The sequence below is a fragment of the Sarcophilus harrisii genome, chromosome 6 (genome assembly GCF_902635505.1).
Source record: "Sarcophilus harrisii chromosome 6, mSarHar1.11, whole genome shotgun sequence".
Lineage (NCBI taxonomy): Eukaryota > Metazoa > Chordata > Mammalia > Dasyuromorphia > Dasyuridae > Sarcophilus > Sarcophilus harrisii.
The window spans coordinates 163,022,869-163,045,951 of record NC_045431.1 but is presented as its reverse complement, the minus strand read 5'-3'; the positions used below and the strand labels follow the sequence as shown (position 1 = coordinate 163,045,951).

Below are 23,083 nucleotides of genomic sequence, written 5' to 3'. Positions count from 1 at the left end.
GTAAAAGAGAAAATTTTTAACAAACAAGGAGAGATATGTAAATTAGAAGTATGTAGAACTGATAGAATTAAAACTAGTTCTTTGAAAAATTAAACAAAACTGATAAATCTTTAACTTCATTAAAGAGATGAAGAGAAAATAAAATAGAATAAAGTAAAAGGGAAGAAATAAAAATGTCTGGAACCTACTAAATAATTTAATAAAAGGAAATGAAATGATCAGTAAAGTACTTATCAAAAGGGGTGGGGGTGGGGGTGGGGAAGGTCCCAGGTACTTCCTCAAGTAAGTCGAAAGTGAAATTTTTATTTTTGTTGCCATCATTTTGATTAATTACTTTAAAAATACCCAAAAAAAATTATTTTCAGTTCCAAGTTCTGTACCTTCCTTCAACCACACCTCTGCTAATTGAGAAGGCTAGCAATATATGAGGCCCATTATACATGGGCAGTCATGCAAAACACTTCCACTTTAGCCATGAGAACGAGGAAAGTGAAAGAAAATATGTTTTGCACTCAGTTCATTAGTTCTTTCTATGGACTTGGATAGTACTTCATATCATGAACCCCTTGGAATTGTCAGTAATTTTGTGGATTAGAGTAGCTAAATCTCGTAGTTGATCATTATTACAGTATTGTTATTACTGTGTTCAGTGTTCCCCTGATTCTCATTTCACTTTGCAACAGTTCAAATTAGTCTTTCCATGTTTTTTGAAACCATCTCTCTTTTCTTTTCTTGTTGTACAGTACTATGTCACAATCATAAAACACAAATTTCAGCCATTACTCAAATGATTGTTGTCTCCTTGATTACCAGGTTTTTTCCCCTACAAAAAAAGAGTATTGTAAATAGTTGTGTATATCTTGGTCCTTTTCCTTTTTCTATGATTTCTTTGGAACATAGAACTGATAGTGATATTTATGGGTCATAGAGTATGCACAGTTTCTGCTCTTTGGGTATATAGTTACAAATTGTTAATCAAAATGGTTGGATTAATTTATAACTCCATTATCCCCTCCAGCATTTGTCAGTTTTCTTTTCTGTCATTTTAGTTAATCACTAATTTCCTGATTGTCTTGAGCTTTTATTCTTCCAGGTGGGCTTTATTTTTTTTCCTAACTCTTTAAAATAATTCTTTGGTAATTTGATTGGCACTAAGCAAGGTGATTTAGTGTTGTAATTTTTATTTTATTGACTCAGCCTACCCATGAGCAAATCATATTTCTGCAGTTGTTTAGATCTGTCTTTGTTTTTATTTGTGTGAAAAGTGTTCTGTAATGATGTTCATATAGTTAATCTTTGTGTTTTGACAGGTAAATTCCCAAGTATTTCATGGTATCTGCAATTATTTTAACTGGAATTTCTCTTCCTGCTGAGTTTTGTTGGTAATATATAGAAATGCTGATGATTTATGAGACTTTATTTTAATATCTTGCAACTTTGTCAAATTTGTTGTTTTGACTAGTTGTTTTTTTTTTTTTTTTTGGTTGATTCTTTAGGGTTCTCTAATTATATTGTCATGTGGTAATTGTCTGAAGCTGGAGTTGAATTTGGATCTTAAATTCTTGCCCTGAATGCCATCCGTTGCTCAAACTAGTTTTGAAAACCTCAAATGAAAAATGCTTACTAAATGAGACAGACTCCTTTGATATTCAGTGCCATGAAAACAGTAAGAGAAATACCACCATCCATAAAGTATTATTTTATTTATATTATGTAATATTTTAATTTTTAATATAATGATCAGAATACCAGTATTACAAATATGGGCCCAACTTTAAATTCCAGAATTTATAGAACAGCATTCTATTGACTGCATAATGTAGGATTGATTTTCTTTGTGAAGTTGTTTTTTTTTTTAAACTAACAGTTAAATGTGGATGATCAGCTTCCCGGAAAGTCTTCAGTTATTCAGTCATTGTAGTTTACCACCCTCTGTAACAAGAATCCTATCTGGATCAGGCATCATCATTTTTTGTGTCATGGATCTCTGGCAGCCACCTCCATCTCTCACACCCCTATAAAACATGCTTTTTCTCAGTTTATGCTTTTTCATAGTTTATAACAATGGAATGCTAAATTTCAGTCGGAGATTAGTGAGAATAAAATTGATCTATTCCCTTTCCCATCTTATTTAATGGCTTGTGTAGTATTGTATCTGTGCATGCACCCCACATGAGAACCTGATTTAAAAATTGACTAAAATTTAAATCTTCCTTAAAAATACAGAACTCTCCAACAGTTTCAGGTATAGAATGAACTGATGCACAAATATTTCTCCTGACAAAACTATTTAGTCCTGACTCTTAAGAATTACTGTTTAAATTTCATTTTTAAAATGCAAGTAACAGCTCCCATAGGCAAAGGTGGGGGGAGGGAGGGGGAGGACATTTTTGTGTTAGGGAGCCAAGGATACACGAAGAGAGATGATGCTACTTTTTTCAACAACAAAAAAAAATCTTTTGTGCAAATTGTTCTTCTTTTTTAAAGGGAATTGTGGCCGAATTTGAGCTCCTGAGTCCAGGCCCGGCTCTATTCATTAAGCCATCAATACAGGACACTAATATAAATGGTGTCATGAGATTAAAATGGCCAAACTTGCCCCTCCAAAACAAATTAAAGAATGCACCCCCTTCCCTTCGATGCTAGCTGAGGACTGTGGGCAAGGAACCAGCGCGGAGATTTGGTCGGTCTGTTATTTGGTTCTGCTGAGCTTCGTTGGGCGTGTCAGGCTCGATCGCTGGAGGAATTTAGAAGTTGCCCCCTCGGGAGACTTTGGCCCTTGCGCAGCTGCTAGATTTGTCGGACTCGGGTCCGTTTCTCCAAGAAAGGGCCGAGAAACCCCGCTAGGGACTTGGCAGAACTCGGCGCTTCCCCAAAACTTCTTTTACAGAGGTGTTGCAGCTGATGTTGGAATGCCTGTTCAGGGACGCCTTTTTGCTCAGAAACCGGGGGTTTGTCTGTCCCGCAGTTTGCCTTAGACAGTTCTCTCCACCACTCGTCCCCAGAGCAAACGGGGGACAATGAGAGTGTTCGCATCGAACTGCCTCCTGCAAAGGGCTTTCCCCTTCGCGGGGGTCCCGGAGCTCGCGGGGGTCCCGGAGCTCGCGGGGGTCCCGGAGCTCGCGGGGAGGGACTTCTCTTCGGCCCTTTCCTCCATCGGCGAGGCCGCGAGAGAAGGGCTCTTGTGCCGGCGCTCGCCTTCCAGGAGGCTGGAAGCCGGAGGTGGGGCTGAGTAACTGGCGGAGGAGCCCCGGGGCAATGCGCTCCCCGAGGCTGGCACATCTGGAAGCGAACGCAGGGCAAGAGGCCATGTTGGCTTTGGGGTTCCTTCCCCTTCCTCAGCAATGGAGGGGGCGCGGAGAATCTAGGGACTGCAGATTTCCAGCGTTCCTCTCTCCCCCCTGAGAATACAAAGTTTTCCTCCTTTAAAGCCCTTTATGAGCTAGCTTTCCCTGTCTGGCCTTTCTCCTCCCTTCCCCCTCCGGTATACTTGGTCAGCGCCCTCTCTTCGGGCCCTCCATACCTGGAATGCTCTCCCTCCTCATCTGTACCTCTTGGCTTCTCCGAAGTCCCAACTAAAACCCCAACCTTCCATAAGAAACCCTCCCCCAAATCCCTTCGTTCCGGTGCCTTCTCTTTTATTCATGCTCCCTATTAGGCTTTTTGTCCTTATTTATTTGCTTATTGTCTCCCCACTAGATTGTGGGCTCCTGGAGAATAGGGGCTGGATTTCGATTTTCCTTGTACACCTAGTGCTCACCTGTTAAGGGACAGGTCAGTTCTCCCAGAGCCTCCACAACTGTGGATCATAACATCTGAAGGACCTGCAGGGCAGCCTTTACTGACACAGGTGTGGTGGGCTGGGAAAATAAATTGGAGGCAGAGGGAGGTCAGACACCTCAGCAGCCTCTCAGCCTTGTAGCATGCTCTCACACGAGGAGATCCATTCTGCAGGTCTGGGTTGGATCTCCAGCAGCCCTTCACTTACATTAGTCAGGTGGCTCCCGAGTATTCCAACACTTACCCCGGTGCTTGTGACATAGGAGGTTCTTAATATATACCTACTGACTTTTTGAACCCTACTGCAAATGTCTGGTTTCACTAGCCAGTCCTTGGCTTCCTGGAAGTCTTCCCTATGCTGCACTCTCTGGCAGTGTTTGGGTTTTTTGGAGTGCTAGAGGGTGAAGTGAGGGAGGGGGGAGTAGAGTAGGTTCCTTCCCTGGGTCCATAGCCGCAATCTCCAGGTTTTCCAGTTTATGGATTAAGAGTTTTCCCCGTGTTAAATCTTCTGGATCTAGGTTTTCTGGCCCAAAGTCTTTTCTTAATGTCCATGGGCTTTTTGTGAATCTGGGGCAAAAAATGCACTTACTGACCTTTCTCCTTGGATTTGATAATTATTAGTCAATTTGGTGGTGATCATCTTTTCTAGGGGTAATTATATAAGCAGCCATTTTTCTGCACACTCTGGGGCTGGGTCCCCCCCACTTTAAAAAGCTAACTTTTTAAAAATAATTTATTTATATTTTTGATCGCTATACATTCTTCTGGTTTTTGCTTGTTTTAAGTTTGTATTAATACTCAAAAATCTGCCCTTTTTCCCCAGGATTCCTTATGTTTCCAATTTCTTACTGTAAAATAATTATTAATTTTCAGGTTATCAAATTGTTAATAGATGGACTTTTGCTTCTAGTTTTTTTCCTACCGCTGAATGTATTCCTATAAATAATTTTTTGGAGAGCTTTGTGACCTTTCTGCCTTTATTTTTTTTTTTTAATAATAGCCTTTTATTTTTCAAAATACATGCAAAGATAGTTTTCAACATTCATCCTTGCAAGACTTGTGTTCCAAAATTTTCTCCCTCCCTTCCCATTTCCCCCTTCCCCTAAACAGCAAGTAATGCAATGTAGATTAGACATGTTCAGTTTTTTAAAAGAATTTTTCACATTTATCATGCTGCGCAAGAAAAATCAAATCAAAAAGAAGGAAAAACTGAGGGGGAAAAAAGAAACAACAAAAAAGGTGAAAATACTGTGTTTTAATCCATATTCAGTTCCCACAGTCCTCTCTAGATGCAGATGGCTCTCCTCCAAAACAAGTCTGTTAGAATTGACCTGAGTCACCTCACTGTTGAAGAGAGCCATGTCCATCAGAATTGAGTATCGTATAGTATTGTATGTATAATGATCTCCTAGTTCTGCTCATTTCACTCAGCATCAGTTCGTGTAAGTCTCTCCAAGCCTCTCTGTATTCATCCTGTTGGTCATTTCTTACAGAACAATAATAGTCTATAACATTCATATACCACAATTTACCCAACCATTCTCCAATTGATGGGCATCCACTCAGTTTCCAGTTTCTAGCCACTACAAACAGGGCTGCCACAAACATTTTCTGCCTTTATTTTTAACCTCCTTGAATTATATATCTATAATCATGAGATTGCTGAGTCAAAAGATACTAATAGTTTATTAACTTTTTTCCAAAGTAATTTCTAGAATGAATGGAATATTTGAGAAGTTGACCCATAGTATATTCTCACATCCTCGTTTATTAACTTTTTTCCAGAGTAATTTCTAGAATGAATGGAATATTTGAGAAGTTGACCCATAGTATATTCTCACATTCTCTTAGATATTGGCTAACCTGGTTTTTTGTCACTTTGCTCATTTGCTATACAATAAGATAAAATCCCAGTTGTTTCCATTTAAATTTCTTTTCTAATTAATAAGTTGTGACTATTTCATATGGCTATTGGTAGCCTTTTGTAATTTTTTTAAAAACTGCTTTCCTTTTAACTTTTGGAGAATGGTTCTTGGTCTTAAAGGTATAATGAAAGCAATCCTACTAACATCTTATTGGATGTGAGTAGTTTTAGTTTAGGACCTTAGCACCTCTGGAATAAATTATTTGGACAGTCTCCTAGTTAGTCTCCTTCCCTCAGTCTCTCCTTACTACTAGTCCAACCTGCATACTGCTGCTAGTACTTTGTGATCCAACCAAATTGGCCTTCTCTCTTCTCGGTCTTTCAGATTTAACAGACCTTACCTCATCCTCTTGCCTTGGCAGTGGTCATCCCCCTCTGCCTGGAATGCATACCCCTTCTTACCTGACCTTTATGATACAAACTTAATTCCTACCTTCCTTTCTTCCTCATGAAGCCTTTCCTGATTCTTGCCCCCCACCAGCTAGTGTTTCCTTTTTTAACAGCCTTGTATTTAGCTACTTCTTTAAAATGTGTATTTTATATAGTCTAGGTATCTTTGTCTTCTTGTTGTGTCCTCTTCTCCACCAAAAGTTGTAAACTCCTAGAAAGTAAAGGTTGCTTCATTCTTTGTATTGCTGATACCTAGAATCAGTCAGAGCTTAATCATTCCTTGTCAGTTGATTAGTTGGTTGGTAGATGGAGTTTTAACTGCTTTGTCTACTAGTTTTACATATAGCAAGAATGCTCATATTACAGTAGTTAGATTGCAAGCTCCTTGAGGGAAGGGATTGTCATTTCCCTTTTTTATTCCTGCTATTTATCATAGTGTTCAGCCTACAACAGGTGCATAGTGAATTTTTGCTAGTTGGATTGTTTCGCTACCCAGCATATCCTGGACTATTTACTGGTCATTGGACAAGGAGCTCCTCTTTGAAGTTAAATGAATGGCTGTAGCTGATGGGAAATGGAATGATTCCTTCTGTCCTCTCTGCACCAACCTGACTTTCTGTCCTCATCCCTGAGGAGCTGGAAGGTGGCTGTCCAGAACAGAGGGCTGGCCATTTGTGCTCACTCCATTGGCTACTGTGGCCAAAGCAGTCAGCCATTTGTAAGCAATTGCTTATTTGGTGCCTTCTATCCTTGGCTGGTCTGGTCTTAAGGCAGGGGTAGACCCAGAGCTCATCCCACTTGATGGTATTGTTCTTCCATAACCTTTGAGAATCCAATATCACTTCCATCTGTTGAAGAGCAGGATTTTGGCATTAGCTTTGTACATTGTAGATGTTTAGTAAATAATTGCTCAGTTGGGTTATGATCTACGGGAGAAAACAGATAGCAAGTAAAATTATTTTCAGGAAGATCTGAGTTTGAATTCTGCCTCACTTTAATCAGCTCAGACAGAGCAAGTCACTCATTCTTTCAGTCTCAGTTTACTGATCTGTAAAATGGGGATAATAATAACTCCTCTTTCACAGGCTTGTTATGAGAATCAATGAGTGTAAAATGTCTTTGCAAACCTAAAAGTGCTATATGTAAAAATCATGCTGAAAAGTGTAATGTTAATACTAGCTTTTTAAATGTTCTGGAGCTTTCAAATATAAATATTTCTATGTGGTTAACACAATCTTTTTTTTTTTTTTCTTTCTTATTTGACCTATACATCTTAGGCAGCTTTTAATACATATGTCCAAATCTTAGAACTTTTTGACCTTGAAAAAAAATAAATTTTTACTGAAAAGCTGCTATAGTCAGAACAATAGCTTTCCCCTATGCAAATTAAACTAATTTTTCCTTACCAGATACGTAATAGACCCTGAAACTTGATTGTCCCAGAGACTAAAAGATTCAGATTGTTGACATGCCTTCTTAGTGCACAGGATAGGAGGTCCAGGCTTTCTGTGATCCTTGACAGACCAGTTAGTCAGTAAGCACTTACTTTGTACCAGGCACTGTTCTAACCTCTGGAGATACAAAGAAAGCAAAAGGCATCAGATTGTTCCTTGTCTATTGGGAGAGGCAGCCACATATAACAAGATAGAGTCCAGATAAATTAGAAGTATTCAACCCAGGGAAGCACCAGAATTAAAGACAGGCAATTCCAGCAAGGGGTTTGGCTCCCTAGTTGTCATGCGTTGCCCTTGTTGCATAACCTTTTCTTGTCATGCCTAAATCAGTCTTTTATTAATTGTTTGAATAAATGTGTCATTTCATTCTGACATCAGACATAAACTACAAGGGCACTAAGTCAAACCTAGCCCATGTGTGCCTTATCAAGGTTGCCGGTCAGTCAAAATATTATTTTTGGTTAAGGATATCAGAACATTATGGGAAAATGTTAAGGAAGCAAAGTGAGTGTTATTTGTATGTTTCTAGTAAGCCCCATGTGTAGTCATTGAAAAATGGCCATTCGCTGGAGTGTCTGGCTTGTTAATGACTTTTGAGATCACCAAGTCCTATCTCTCTTCTTTTGTTTACAGATCCCAATTATCTGATGGCCAATGAGCGGATGAACCTGATGAACATGGCTAAGTTGAGTATAAAAGGGCTGATTGAGTCAGCACTGAACCTGGGCAGAACTCTGGACTCAGACTATGCCCCTCTCCAGCAGTTCTTTGTGGTCATGGAACACTGCCTGAAGCACGGCTTAAAAGGTAGGGCATGGAGAGAGCCTGAGGTCTGTTCTGTAAAGACCAAGTGGACATTCAGGGAGATGGGGAAATCCTACAGTCCTGCCTAGACAGTTATACCTGGGGTTGTGGATCCTCTCTCTCTTTCTCTCTCCCCCTCCCTCCCTTTCTTTCTCTCTCTCTCTCCCCCCTCACTCTTTCTTTCTGTCTCCCTCTCTCTCTCTCCCTGTATATCTATCTACGTGAATACATATGCATCCAGATATACACACACACACACACACACACACACACACACACACACACACACACATCCGTATCGTGTGTGTGTATACATACATGCATGCAATCCCAACTAATGATTACCAGCTTTAAAGCTCAGTGCTCAGGTTTCTTGGGGAATGAAGTCCTGTCTTTAGCTACATAAAATGTACCTTGGGAACATTCTTTCATGGACTTTAGGGGCTAGAAAGGATGGTACCTAGTCTAACTTTCTCATTTTTACAGACAAACTAAAACCCAGAGGACTTATTCAGGATCACACATTTACTAAGCAGTAGAACTGGGATTTGAACCTAGATCCTCTGACTAAATCTAATATTCTTTCCATACCCTCATTTCTATAATGCGGCATGGTGGATAAATTGCTGGACTTGGAATCAGGAAAAAACCTGAATTCATATCCTGCTCCAATATTTCTTTACCCTGGTTAAGTCCCTTAGCTGCTCTGTGCCTCAGTTTCTTCATATGTAAAATGGGAAGAAGAAGAATAATAGCAGCTCTTTTGTAGAATTATTATGATGATCAAATGAGATCAAATATGTAAAAAGCTTTGCAAGTCTTAAAATGCTGTAGAAATCTTTTTTGTTGTTTAGTTGTATTTGGTATATCATGACTCCATTTGAGATTTTATTGGCATTTCTTTGCCATTTTCTTCTCCACCTCATTTTACAGCAACTGAGACAAACAGGGTTAAGTGACTTGCCCAGGATCACCCAGTTAGGAAGTGCCTGAAGTTGGATTTGAACTCAATTCTTTCTGACTCCAGGCTTAGTACTCTGTTCACTGTGCCACCTACATATGTCCATAGAAATCCTTGCTCTTAGTATTAGGTTTAATTTCTCATGAATGCTGACAAATTTAATACTTAAAGGATTGACTCTCCCCTGTTCAAATGTCTTGGTTAGAGGCCATTAGAAAATTCTTGGCCATCAGATAAGCACTGTCTCCTGCATCAGTTGTTGTACAGAAACAAGTCTTTAATTTTTTATAGTTCTGAGTTAAAAGATGTTAAAGAGCATCATAGACTGAGCCCAGCATCAGATGTCATAAGCATTGAGGAAATTAGGCAGGGTGACCACTGATGTCTCTTCTACAGTTTAGTAAAAGGGTAGGGTATGACTTTGTTTATGATATAGGGGAACTCACCACAAAATTTTGTTCTGCAATTGTAGAATAAAAAATTCTGTAGCATTATAGAGTCATGACTGAAAGAGACTAAAGCCAAGTCATGATTCAGACATGGATCCTTTTATTCCCAAACTTTTTATATACACACACACACACACACACAGGCATATATATAATCTTAATATAATCTGTCAGGTTAAAATATATTCTAACCCTAGAAAACTCTTGTTCATCTGTTAGAGGAGTAAACAAGACTTTTCAAAGGGTTTGAAATTGTTATCTTAATATCAGATTGATATCTTTCAAGAAGTATCTCCTTCTAAAATAATCAAACATTAAGAACAGAACAACTAACATTTCTTTTTTTCAAAATGATGGATTGTTTAATGGTTCTGAATTTTAAGTGAGTCTTTTAAAAACACAAAACAGCTATCTTAGCAGAAATGTTCCTTCAAAGGCTATTGCTCCTTTTAAAATATTTTGTTGCCTTGATTTCATTTGTATGATTGATAGTGCATTGCTTGCCTTCTCAGAGGGTGGGTTGTAGAGAGAGGGAAAGAAATTGAAACTCAGATTTTTTTTAATGTTAAAAATTAAGTAATCATTTTTGAAACATCATGTTAACACACACACACACACACACACACACAAATTATTTTGTAACTTAAAAGTGAATGACTTGATTTCCAAACTAAAATGTAAAACAAAAGGGAACTTTTTTTGATCATTTATGATTCACAAGTAGAAAAGATTTTTAGGTGTAAACACTAGGAAAGAAAAGTCACTTGATCTAGGTTAGCAGGACTAAAAATACTTGAGACAGTAAGCTAAATAACGGAAATGACCAAAAATGAGGAAGAAGATTGAGTAGGATGATGACTAAAGTTACTAAAAACCAGTTAATAATTGCAACAATAATGAATATTATAGGTAACATTTATGTAGTACTTATTATGTGACACTATACTAAGTGCTTTCCAAATGTTATTTCACTTGACCCTCTCAACACTTGGGGAGATGGGTGTCATTATCTCCATTTTACAGAGGAGGATAAGGGCTAAATGACTTGTAAGCTAGTAAATGTCCTGAAGTCAGATTTGAATTCAGGTTTTTCTGATTCCAACCATTGCTCTCAGGCACTGATTAAATCTCTTTGTATTTTTGTTTCTGTTCTACTCTTTTAATCTTTCTCCCTTTTTCCTTTTTCCCCTTTTCCCATATAGAAAAATTATTGAATGAGTTAACCTTCATCCCATATCTTTGATAAAAATAACATGAGTAATTTTAGCAAGTTAGCTCACTCGTTGGATTAGCTCTCTGAGAACAGTATTTTTGAGGAAAAAATATATGTTTAGTGGGGGGAAAAAACTTTTTTCTTTTCTGTTTGCCTTAGCTAAGAAAACTTTTCTTGGGCAAAATAAATCCTTCTGGGGCCCACTAGAACTGGTGGAAAAGCTTGTTCCTGAAGCTGGAGAGATAACAGCAAGTGTCAAAGATCTTCCAGGCCTTAAGTAAGTAAAATATCAGATTGTTAACTTTCCCAAATTAAATCTATAGTTGTTCACTCCCAAGCTGTAAAGTGAGATGGTATCTGGTAATCACCATTAGCCAGAATCATTACCCCTACATAAGTGTTGAATGCTTGTTATGACTAGACACTTGGGGAGAAGAAGGAGATGAGGGAATTGATAATGTCCACAACTAACACCAGATTGCTGCCTTTGAGGAAAAAGTAACATTCTAGTTCAAGTAGATTGTCTTCATGTCAAACCTTTCATACCCTTCTATTTTGAGAGGGTGGATTGTTGATTAGAAACAGTGAATTTTAGTAAATTGGAATTATAATGTGATTTTTCTGGTTAATGAAAAAAAATAAGAAATAAGTGCCCAAGAATTGATAGCAGACTACCAAAAAAAAAAAGAAAAAAAAGAAATCTAGCCTCAAATACACAGAAACACAGTAAATATGTAAAGCATAAGTTCAGTAAAAAAAAAAAAAATTAAATCTTAATTCACCCCAAAAAAGAAAGAAAGAATCAATAGCAGAAAATTGAGAACATGCAAAATTATAATTTAAAAAAATTCTGAACCATTCCAAGAAAAACACCTAACATTTTCTCTTGACTGGACTTCCAGGCAAGATAGGAATGGAAAACATGGTAGAGAAGCATAGCTCTCCCCAGCAAATACTGAAGAAGAATCCAGAAAGACTATCATGGAATAAAGAAATCTGAAAAGAAATAGAAGGAAGCTGGAGCTGGAGCATCCACTCTAAAACTGTGCCCCCAAAAAGATCAGGAGATCCAGGGAGAACTACTGCACCAACCCTAATTCAAGTAAATGAGCCCCAGGTGATGAGAGAGGAACTGAGCCAGTAATGCTCCTGAAATCTTTTGCAAATAGAATAGTAGACCATCAGCCAGACCTCATGGGACTCTCTGGATAAATGATATAATTATATCAATAGATATTTAAAAAATATATATTTTGGGTGAAATTTTAGATCTAAAATTCAGTTACTAAGCAGTAATCATGAAAACATTTTGGTCACACTGGTTAAAATAGAGAAGTTGATCATGAGAAGCAGATTAGGGACATGAGATTGAGAAGCAATGGAACATAGTAGCCTAGTTCAATAAATCTAAGGATTTTGACTATTCAAGAATAAACTCAAAATCTGTCTAGAGCTAAAAGACTGTATCAAAAATTTAGCTTTATACTTTTATCTTAAATCATGTAATAAAATAAATTTCAAGTAGATATACATGATCCAGACATGAAATGCCACATAAACAAATTAAAAGCAAAGGAAAGAAGAATATCTCTCATAATAATAAAGAGGGAAAGATTTTTTGATTGAATAAAGGGTAGAGATTAAATGGATACAGGAGATTAAATGAGCAGTTCTGTGAAAACTTTAAAGTTTTCTCAGAAATAAAATGCAGTGAAAGTTAGATGAAAACATCTTTGCAGCAATTTTCTCAGATTAAGATTGATCCAAAATATATGGAATTATAGAAAAACAGAATCCCTTTCGAAAAGATAGCCATAGAGTATGAACAGGCAGTTCTCCAAAGGGAAGATGGGGGAGGGGAAAGAAATAAAACCAGGTTATGAACTTGGTTCATAGTCAATGATCTCTAGTAATTTGATAACTGCAAATTAAGATAGCTTTGAGGTTTGATTCACACTTACTGGATTGACAAAAAAATGATCAAAACCAGAAGATAACAATTGTTGGCAGAGCTTTAGCAGGACATGCACACCAGTCCTCTGTTGAAGAACTATGAAGTAGTTCAACTATTCTTGTAAGCAATTTGGAGCTGTCCCCAAAAAATCATCACATAGTATATATTTAGGGTTTTATCCCAAAGAATTAAAATGGAAAGGACCCACATGTCCAAAAATACCTATAGCAAAAATTTTGTTGTGTCCAAGAACTCCAGACTAAGGAAGTGTGCCCATTATTTGGAAAATGACTGAGCAAATTGTCATTTATGAAATGTAATGGCACATTATTCCATTATAAAAAATGATATGAGTTCAATTTTAAAAAAACCTGGTAAGACTTCTATGAGTTGATACAGAGTGAATTGAGCAAAAGCAGAAGACAAAAATATCATTAAGGAAAACAGGTGTAACAGACAGAGAGAGAAAAGGAGGGAGGGGGAGAGAGAGCGTGTGTGTGTGTGTGTGTGTGTTTTGATCGGATAGTGATCTAAAATTAAAAAGGAAAAAAGAGTGTTAATAAATCTTGTGTTAAAATAATTAGAAAATAGTAGAAAGACAAGGTGACACAGATCTATTTTCTTAGCTCCCCCTAGTAACTTCTGGTCAGACATTTGGAGCCAGATGGTTTCTTTGTACAGATCTAGTCTCCATCTCCACAATGAGGAGTCTTCTTCCTCAGTCCCTGAAAGAGGAAGAATATTCTTCCCTAAGTTATTTGGTGGAAACCACAGAGAAGTGCACTGCAGAGAGAATGCCCATCTTCCAGTGGTTTCTGGATAGAGTTGCTGAAGTCAGGCTCCCAGATGACTGAATGGTAACATACCTCTCACCTTGTTTTTACCTCTTCTTTAGGACTCCTGTGGGCAGAGGGAGAGCCTGGCTCCGCTTGGCATTAATGCAGAAGAAGCTCTCGGAATATATGAAAGCCCTGATCAATAAGAAGGAGCTTCTCAGGTGAGAGTCACACCTTGGAGAGCTTTGCTCCTTGTTGTGCCAAAGTTCCCTTTTTAATGTGACCCAGGTTCTCCAGTTGTCCTATTCAGTTATTCTGCCTTAGGTTATAACCTTTCCCTCTTAATGTTTGAGATAAAGGTTTTATATCTTTAGGTTATAGACTTTTCTTCTTAATGTTTGACAAGATAAAGGTTTATCCATTTTAGATGTCATTAGAATATCAGTAACCTTCCCCACCATTAGGTTATTCCCCATCTAGGTGCCTCCCCTACTATGTCATTATTCTTGTTATCCTATAAAAAAGCTTGTTGTCCCGATACTCGGGGGCTGGACTCTTTGAGATGATAGTCTCGTTTAGCCCTGGGATCAAACATGGATCCATTGATCACAGTATTTCTCTTCATTTAATAAACTTTGAATTGGTCTCTAATCTCTTGTCTTGCTCAGTTTCCTCGACATTACACTCCTTTTGAGGGTACTTCATACCTGAGAGATAGAAATAAGTACTTTTCATTCACAATATGCCTGGCATTCTAAAGTGCACATCTCTAGACAGAAAGGTGTTAAGTTTAAAACAAAACTGAACGCTATATAATTATAATGACCCACTTAGCCCTAGTGAAGACTCAAGAAAGTATATTTCCTATCCTTCTTGGCAGACTTGGGGGACTCTGGTTATGTTGTTGTGTTGCTGTGTTGATTGATTTTATTAAAATGCCTTTTTTTTTGCTGCCTTTTTTATTTGTTATTACTTTGTTCATTCTTTCTTTTTTCCTCCCTCCCTTTTTTCTCTTTCTCTTTCCCCTCCCTTCCTTCCTCTTTCCTTCCTTCCTTCCTTCTTCCTTTCCTCATCTAGATTTTCCCTATGCAAGTGAAGGGAAAAGGACATATTTTTAATTGAAGGCTGTATAAAAAACAAAAATGTCAATTAAAATGACTTTTTAAAAAAGTTGTCCATCTCAAACTTCTCACCTTAGAATAAGGAAGGCTTTTGGAACTATTTATTATATAGGTGGCAGTATAATAAGATTTTCAGAAATCTGAGAAAAGTAGGCAGCTGAGAGAATGTTAGAGAAGCATCTGGAACTGAGCAGACACCTGTTTAGGCCAGAGACAGAGCAGCCTAGTACTAGTGGGCCCAGAGCCTGGGGGATCCACCTGGGCTTAGATATCACCGTCTGTGCTAGAGAAAATTCAGCCAAGATTGGACAACCCAGGCCCACTTGCCAGGCACCCTGACTGCACTCAGTGGAAGAATGAAAGTATTCTCTCCCGAGAACATTGACTTGAATTGAATCAGGAGGAGGATCCATCCACAGGTCTCCAGAAACAAGTTTCTCCTCTACTCTCTTTACTCTTTTTTTCACCTGAGATAATTCTCCTCCAACTGAACCGGCAGATATTTATACAGAAGCCTATTGTGTGCTAATCACTGAGGAATAAAAAACAATGATCTTTCCTAGTTTTTGCAAAACAAAAACAAAAAACTTACATATAATTAGGGAGGAAATACTTAACCAACAAAAACTATTGATAGTGGTAGTGTATCATACACACCATAAATGCAGTAGAAATTCAGAAATTGGATGTGAGCCTAGAGCAGACCCCTCAGCAGTGACAGGTAGGAGGTTAGTCTCTTGACTTTGGGACATCATTGGAACTGTATAAGTTTCAAGCTAGATGATCTTTTCTCAAGATTCCTGGCTTGGCCATATTTTTCTGCTTTCTTTAACTGTATTTTATTGGGGGGGGGGGGGGAGAAGAAGAAGTCTCTATACAGTAATGTTAGTTAGCTAGGACAGAGTCAAGATTTTTTAGCTTTTGAAGGCAAGAATGCTAATGCTAGTGTTCTCCACTTCTGAATGTGTAGATTATTCAGGTTTTGAAGAGTTATTTGGAAAATAGAATGATCATTTAATACTGAATGAAAATTAACTTTCCCCTTCACTGGTGTAGGGAGCTGTTTGTTTATCCAGTTTAGAGTTCTGCTACTTCCTTTGTTTTCTTCTCCCTTTTTTTGCATTGCTAAATTTCAGAAATTTCCCAGCTTGCTAAAGAAGAATCACTAAGCTAAAGGAACAGAGAGAGGAAAATCAGATCCAGGCCAGTTCAGATTATTTCCATACAAATAAAACAATTAGGTTAAATTAAGTGTTCAGATTCAACAGCATGCTTTTTTTTCCCCACCTCAGGTTTAATTAAGATTTTAGAGTTCTTGAGAAGTTTATGTATGTGAGTTTCTCCTGGATTTGTCTTGCAGTGAATTCTATGAGCCCAATGCCCTGATGATGGAAGAGGAAGGGGCAATCATCGCTGGATTGTTAGTGGGTCTGAATGTCATCGATGCTAATTTCTGCATGAAAGGAGAAGATTTGGATTCCCAGGTATATAGCTACAGACACCCTATACATCATTCTGGATTAAATGATGCTTTCAGTATCTGGGTTCCATCAGTCAAATTAAAGAGTGTTATAAGAATTATAAAGAAGAGAGGCATAATTAGAAGTCCTTTAATTAATTCTGTTATGAATCTAAAAAGGCTCTTTTTATTTTTTTAAAGTGCTTTCTAAAAGCCAGCATTTGATAAATGGTCTTCTCTCTCCTAATTTACACTGCATTGCGGCAAATCTTCTTTGCTAAATAAAATGCTAGAAATGAATCTGTCGTGTTTCCTCATGAAGGAAGCAGAATTCAGGATTGAAGGAGGAGGAAAGAAATGAGTTAGTATTTAAAAGTGAAGACAGGATACTTCTCTGACCTGAATTTAAAAAAAAAAAAAAAAGCAGGATAAAAGGAAATGAGATTTTATTTTCAATTTTTAACATTTTTTTGTTTTAAGTTTTGTGTTCCAAATTCTATCCATCCCTCCCCCATCTCCTGTCTGAGATGGTAAGCAATCAGATATGGGTGATGTTATACATGTACAATTATGTAAAACATTTCCATATTAGTCACTTTATATAAGAAAATTCGAATAAAAGAAAAAAATGAAGGAAAGTGATTCAGTCTGTATTCAATCAATGTCAATTCTTTTTCTGGAGGAAGATAGTATGCTTTATTAGTCCTTTGGGATTGTTTTGCTGAGAATAGGCAAGTCATTCACAGCTCTTCATTGGATAGTATTGCTATTACTATGAACAATATTCTCCTGATTCTTTTCACTTCACTGTGCCTTAGATCATGTAATTCTTTTCAGGTTTTGTGAAATCATCATCATTTGTCATTTCTTATAGCACAATAATATTCCATTACAATCACATACCATAGCTTATTGAGCCAATTGATGGATGTCTAATTCTTAGCTACCACAGAAAGAACTGTCATATTTTTATACAAATAGGTCCTTTCCCCTTCAATAGATGGGGATATAGTCCTAACAGTGCTATAGTTGGATCAAAGGGTACTCATAGTTTTGTAACCTTTTGGACATTTTTCCAAATTGCTCTTCAGAGTGGTTGGATCAGTTTACAACTCCACCAGCAATGAATTACTGTCTCAGTTTTTCCTCAGTCTCCTCCAACATTCTACATTTTCCTTTCTTGTCCTATTAGTCAATCTGAAAGATGTGTGGTGGTACCTCAGAATTGTTTTAATTTGCATTTCTCTGATCAATGGTAACTTAAAGCATTTTTTCATATGATTATAAATAGCTTTGATTTCTTCATCTGATAACTGCCTGTTTGACTATTTATCAATTGGGGAATGAATTGTATTTTTGTAAATTTGTCTTGATTCTCTCTGTGTATTTGATAAATGAAGATACTTGTTTCAAATCTCCCTCCCCCCCGCCCCAGTTTTCTTCTTTCCTTATATTTTGGTTGTATTGGTTTTAATTGTGAAAAACTTTAGTTTTATATAATCAAATTTATTTATATTATTATATTTTATAATATTCTCTATATCTTCTTTGGTCTTAAATTCTTCCCTTATTCATCAATCTGACAGATAAACTATTCCATGCTCTCTTAATTTGCTTATTGGTTTCACCCTTTATCTTTAAATCATGTATTCATTTTAACTTTATCTTGGTAGATGATGTGAGATCTTATACCTAGCTTCTGCCGGTTCTCCTACTAGGTTTTTGTCATATAATGAGTTTTTGCTCCCAAAGCTTGGATCTTTGGGTTTATCATATATTAGATTATTATGATCATTTACCATAACGTAATTTGTACCTAATCTATTCCACTGATCTACCACTGTATTCCTTAGCCAGTACCAGATTGTTTTAATAATAACCTTTATAACTACAGTTTGAGATCTGGTGTGAGTAGAGCATCTTTCACAGAAAATGAGAATCTTCAGTCAGTTCCAGTAGACTTGCAATGAAGAGAGCCATCTGCACCCAGAGAGAGATCTATGGAGATTGAATGTGGATCCCAACATAGCATTTTCACACTTTGTTGTTGTTTGCTTGCATTTTGTTTTCTTTCTCATTCTTTTTCCTTTTTGATCTGATTTTTCTTGTGCAGTATAAATGTGGAAATTGCACGTTTAATCTATATTGGATTACTTGCCATCTAGGGGAAGGAGGAGGTCGAGAGTGGGGGAAGAAAATCTGGAGCACAACATTTTTCAAGGGTGAATGTTGAAAACTATCCTGTTTTTAAAAATAAAAAGCTATTGTTATTTTTTTAAAAACAGAAATCTTAGTAGATTGAATTTCATTAGTAGGTAACATCTTTTTCATCATAAATCACCAGTCTTCCTCATGCCTGACAGTATAGTAAATAGAGCCTACCCCCTGGAGTTGGGAAAACCTAAGTTCAAATTCCCTCCAAGAAACAAGTTTTCTGACTTTGAGCCACTCACTTTACTGCTATTTGCCTCAGTTTCCTCAACTTTACTGCTATTTGCCTCAGTTTCCTCATTTGCAACATGGGGCTAATAGTAACTCCTGCATCAGGCTTTTGTTGTCAGAATAAGATGAGATATTTGTGAAACACTTTTTTAAATATGAGATACTTGTTTTGGGTTTTATTATTTTTTATAAGTTTTTTATTTTTCAAAACACATATATAATTTTCAGCATTCACCCTTGCAAAACCTTGTGTTCAACAACTTTCTCCCTCCCCACCTTCCCCCTCTTCTAGACAGCACATAATCCAACATATACTAGATATGTGCAATTCTTCTAAACATTTCTACATTTATCATGCTGCATAAGAAAAATCAGATCAAAAAGGAAAAAAAATGAAAAAGAAAAAAGCGAGCAAATGACAACAAAGTGAATGTTGTGATCCACATTCAGTCTCCACAATCCTCTCTCAGGGTATAGATGGCTCTCTTCATAACAAGATCATTGGAATTAGCCTCAATCATCTCATTGTTGACATGGGTCATGACCATCAGAATTGATCATTATATAATCTTGTTGTTGCCATATGCAATGATCTCCTGGTTCTGCTCATTTCACTTAGCATCAGTTCATGAATGTCTCTCCAAACCTCTCTAAAAAGCATCCTGCTGATTGTTTCTTACAGAACAATAATATTCCATAACATTCATATACTTATTCAGCTATTCCCCAACTGGTCAGCATCCACCAAACATGAGATACTTGTAAAGAATTTTGCAAACTTGAAAAGTGACATTTAATGTTGGCCTGATTTTTTTCTTTCTCATCCCCCTTACTCCTGGGTAGCAGGACCCAACATGCTATCTTCCATTGGCCAGAGATACAATTCTCTTGAGACTCAGGGAAGGTGCCATCTCTCCCACAGAAGGCCAGATTCTCCAACCCTAGTTGTTTATCTAGATCTGGTGTGTTCCTCCTTTTTCCTCCCAATATAATATAAACTCTCTGAGGATAGGTATAGTTTCCTTTTTGTTTTTACATCCCTTGTACCTAGTCTAATATTTTAGAGTATGTTTAATAAATGCTTTCTGATCAAATGAGTGAATGACTGGCTAAAATTTGATTTGGAATCTTAGGAAACTCTTAATTTCATATTTTTGGAAATTATTGTTGCAGGTTGGAGTTATAGATTTTTCAATGTATCTTAAGGATGGGAACAGCACTAAAGGTAGTGAAGGGTAAGTAGTACAAGAAAAAGTTAATTTTTTCTGTTCTTAATATTTTTGGTTGTTGGGAATCCATCATAAAAGGCATGGTAGGTAGATCATTTTCAAAATAGTGGGCATGTAAAGGGCAACCGTGACTAAATTCTTATTTAAAGGGCATTATTTAAATTGTAATTTTTTCCAAACTTTGTGGTCTCAGGGACCTTTTTATGCTCATAGCAATTATTAAGGAATCCTCCAGAGCTTTTGTGGGTCATAGCTATTGATATTTACCATATTAGAAATGTAAATGCTTTAGGATTATTATGAAAATAATTTTGATCTTTAGGAGTCCCTAAAAAGTTTTCTAGTCCTCTGGACCATACTTGAAGAACCATTAACTTAAAAAGATATGTTTACTTAGTAGATTGTAATTGTTAATCAATTTCAGAAGACAGTGCCCCCCTCCCTTTTATTATTAAAGTGTAATAAAAGTTTATTACTAGACTTTAAAGACTATTGTACTTTCTGAAATTTATGTTCAAATAATACATTTTGAGCATAGAAATAGACCAAAAATAGGTGCTCCATGTTTAGCTCATAAATTAATAGGTGTGAAAGTTATACAGATGTTTTTCACTGTGGTTGGGATAGCTGCTTTATTGTGGTATTTCCTACCAGAACTAAGAGGCATTTCCATCATAATAGAAAATCCTCAGTCTGGTTCTGATTATGACCCAGGTATAACCTTCTATAAATCATCTAATCTTTCTGATATCCATTCCTATAATGGGGAAGGATGGATGGCCAATCTCCAGAGTCTCTTTCCTGAAGTTCTAAAATTCGTAATGGCCATTGTATGTTTTTGGAAAATGATACGATGTTACTTTTTTTTCCCCTAAATTAAAATTTGGGCATTAGAACATGAGATATAGAAAATTTAGAAACACTTCCACTCCAGATGTTCACAGGAACTATTTGTGTCAGATTTATGGTAGGATCTTCCTAGCTTGAATTGGTCTACTCATCCATAGTTGGATGCACTGTATCAGAACCCCCATGTAGTAATATCATTTTGGTTCTCTCTGATTACAAAGGACAACAACCATCATTATATCATTATAGTAAATGATGATCTTGGAAAAAAAATCACATAAACCTGAGTGTCTAGCACATAAGTATTTACTATTTATGGATTGATTGGACAAAATAGAATAGATCTTAGTACAAGTGGGAAATGGACTATAATTAAATTGTGGCTGTCAAGATGGAAGTCCTTATTTTCTAGGAGGAAGCAGTTTGGTTAAAGAATTAGAGAATATTTCCCTCATATCAACCAATGACCCACACTGTTCAGGTTTTTAAAACAATACAAAGACTTTATGAATTGTGGCCACTCTATGTGTATGTGTGGAAACTCCCTTTTGTCAACATAGGACTGATCGTAGTATATCAGAGACTGGACTTGAACTCAGATCTTGCCAATGATTTCATGTTATGGCATATTGTTTCCTAGTTCACTGGACTTACAAGGGCATTGCATTCTGATATCCGGCTCCCTTTTATGGACCTGTTTCTGTGTCATGTTCCCCAAATTTTTTGTTTTGCAAAAAGGAAGGAGGGGAATCCTCATTCTTGTATTTTTAAGTATTTATTATATGTACTATTTATGATATTATTATTATTTCTTTCCCAGAGATGGCCAGATTACTGCTATTTTGGATCAGAAGAACTATGTAGAAGAACTCAACAGACATTTGAAGTAAATAACGAATACATAATATTACCTTAACCTAAAATTTAATGGAGGGAAGAGAACAGAGGGAAAGGGAAGATAAGTGACTTAAAGGTACTAGGATGGGTCATTCCTCATTTAAAGGTGCTCCAGCCAAAAGCATCTCACCATTGTTGGTAATCTCTCCAAAGGACTTTTGATTTAAATGTGCTTCCATTATACATGGAACAGTCCCTAGCTCAGCCCAGGTGGAGTCTTTTTTTCTTTTGGTGGTTAACTGTTACAAAAAATAGTTAAGCATTTTTTATAAACAGGTCAATTTAGTCAACAAGCATTTATTAAGCACCTGTTGTATACCAGGAACTGTATTAAACCCTGGGGTTATCCTCCAAAAAGAGGCAAAAACCACAGTTCTTACTCTCAGCAGTATTCTAACAGGGAAGATGAGATCCAAAAAAAAAAAGAAGGTCTTTTCAAAGGGAGGGCATTGGACATGGAGACCCAGAAAGACCTCTTGCAGAAGGTAAGCTGCAGTCTTGATCACTTGACAGAAGCCAGAAGGTAGATAGGAAGCCATGGGGAATGGACCATGAAAAGACAGACTGGAAAGGAGGAGTGGCCTGTGGAAGGGAAAGCTAGATTGTAGGGAGCCTGGTGAGAAGGAACCAGATCGTGAAAGGCTTTTCAGAGCAAGAGAGGACTTCATATTTGACTGTTGAGGCACCAGGGAGTCAGTAACATGCATGGAGTAGGATCAGTGACATAGTCAAGTGCGTGCCTTAATAAGGTGGGGAGATAAGTATAAGGCTATTGCAGTAATCCCAGCTGTTGAGGGCTACATGAGGTGTTGTGAAGGTACAAACCATCAGATTTGGGTCTGTGGGATGAGGTGAGAGAGGCTTCATGAGTAACCATGAGATTAGGAGCCCAGGGGACCCAGGAACAGAAGGGTGCCCTTGATAATTACAAGGAAATAAAGACAAGGGAAGGGTTTGAGAGTTCTTGGGGGGAATATTGAGCATAAGATGTCTATGGAATATCCATTGGGAGATGTGAGAAAACAAGTGAGTTGAGATAAACAGATAAAAGAGACAATGATTAAACTCACAGGATCTGATGAGTTTTCCAAGGAGGAGACGAGTCCTCCAAAGGAGGAAGAAGAGAGGGCCTGGGAAAGACCCTTGAAGGATTCCTACAGTTAGCAGTGAAGACCAGACAAAGACCCATCTAAGGAGACTGAAGAGCACAGCAGTGGCATGAAAGCCCAGAGGGAAGAGAGCATTAGGGAAGAGAGAGTGATCAGCAGGCAGCTCTGAGGATGAAGATCAAGAAAAGGCCTATGGTTCAGTCATTCGGTGGTTGGCAACTTGGGAGAGAACAGGCCAGAAGCTGGATTGTAGGGGACTGAGAAGAGGGAGA

The 23,083-nt window shown here is 37.3% G+C and overlaps 1 protein-coding gene across 9 annotated transcripts in view; it reads left to right on the top strand.

Annotated features, from left to right (window-relative positions):
• Window positions 1-23,083, top strand: part of RUFY3 (RUN and FYVE domain containing 3) — a 127,749-nt gene that overhangs the window by 65,394 nt on the left and 39,272 nt on the right. For all 9 annotated transcript variants that reach the window (XM_031943921.1, XM_031943924.1, XM_031943923.1 and 6 more), the window contains 6 exons: window positions 8,182-8,355; window positions 11,135-11,252; window positions 13,825-13,926; window positions 16,187-16,310; window positions 19,901-19,962; window positions 21,626-21,691. In XM_031943921.1, the coding sequence (XP_031799781.1) occupies window positions 8,182-8,355; window positions 11,135-11,252; window positions 13,825-13,926; window positions 16,187-16,310; window positions 19,901-19,962; window positions 21,626-21,691 (646 nt within the window). The remainder of the gene's footprint in view (window positions 1-8,181; window positions 8,356-11,134; window positions 11,253-13,824; window positions 13,927-16,186; window positions 16,311-19,900; window positions 19,963-21,625; window positions 21,692-23,083) is intronic.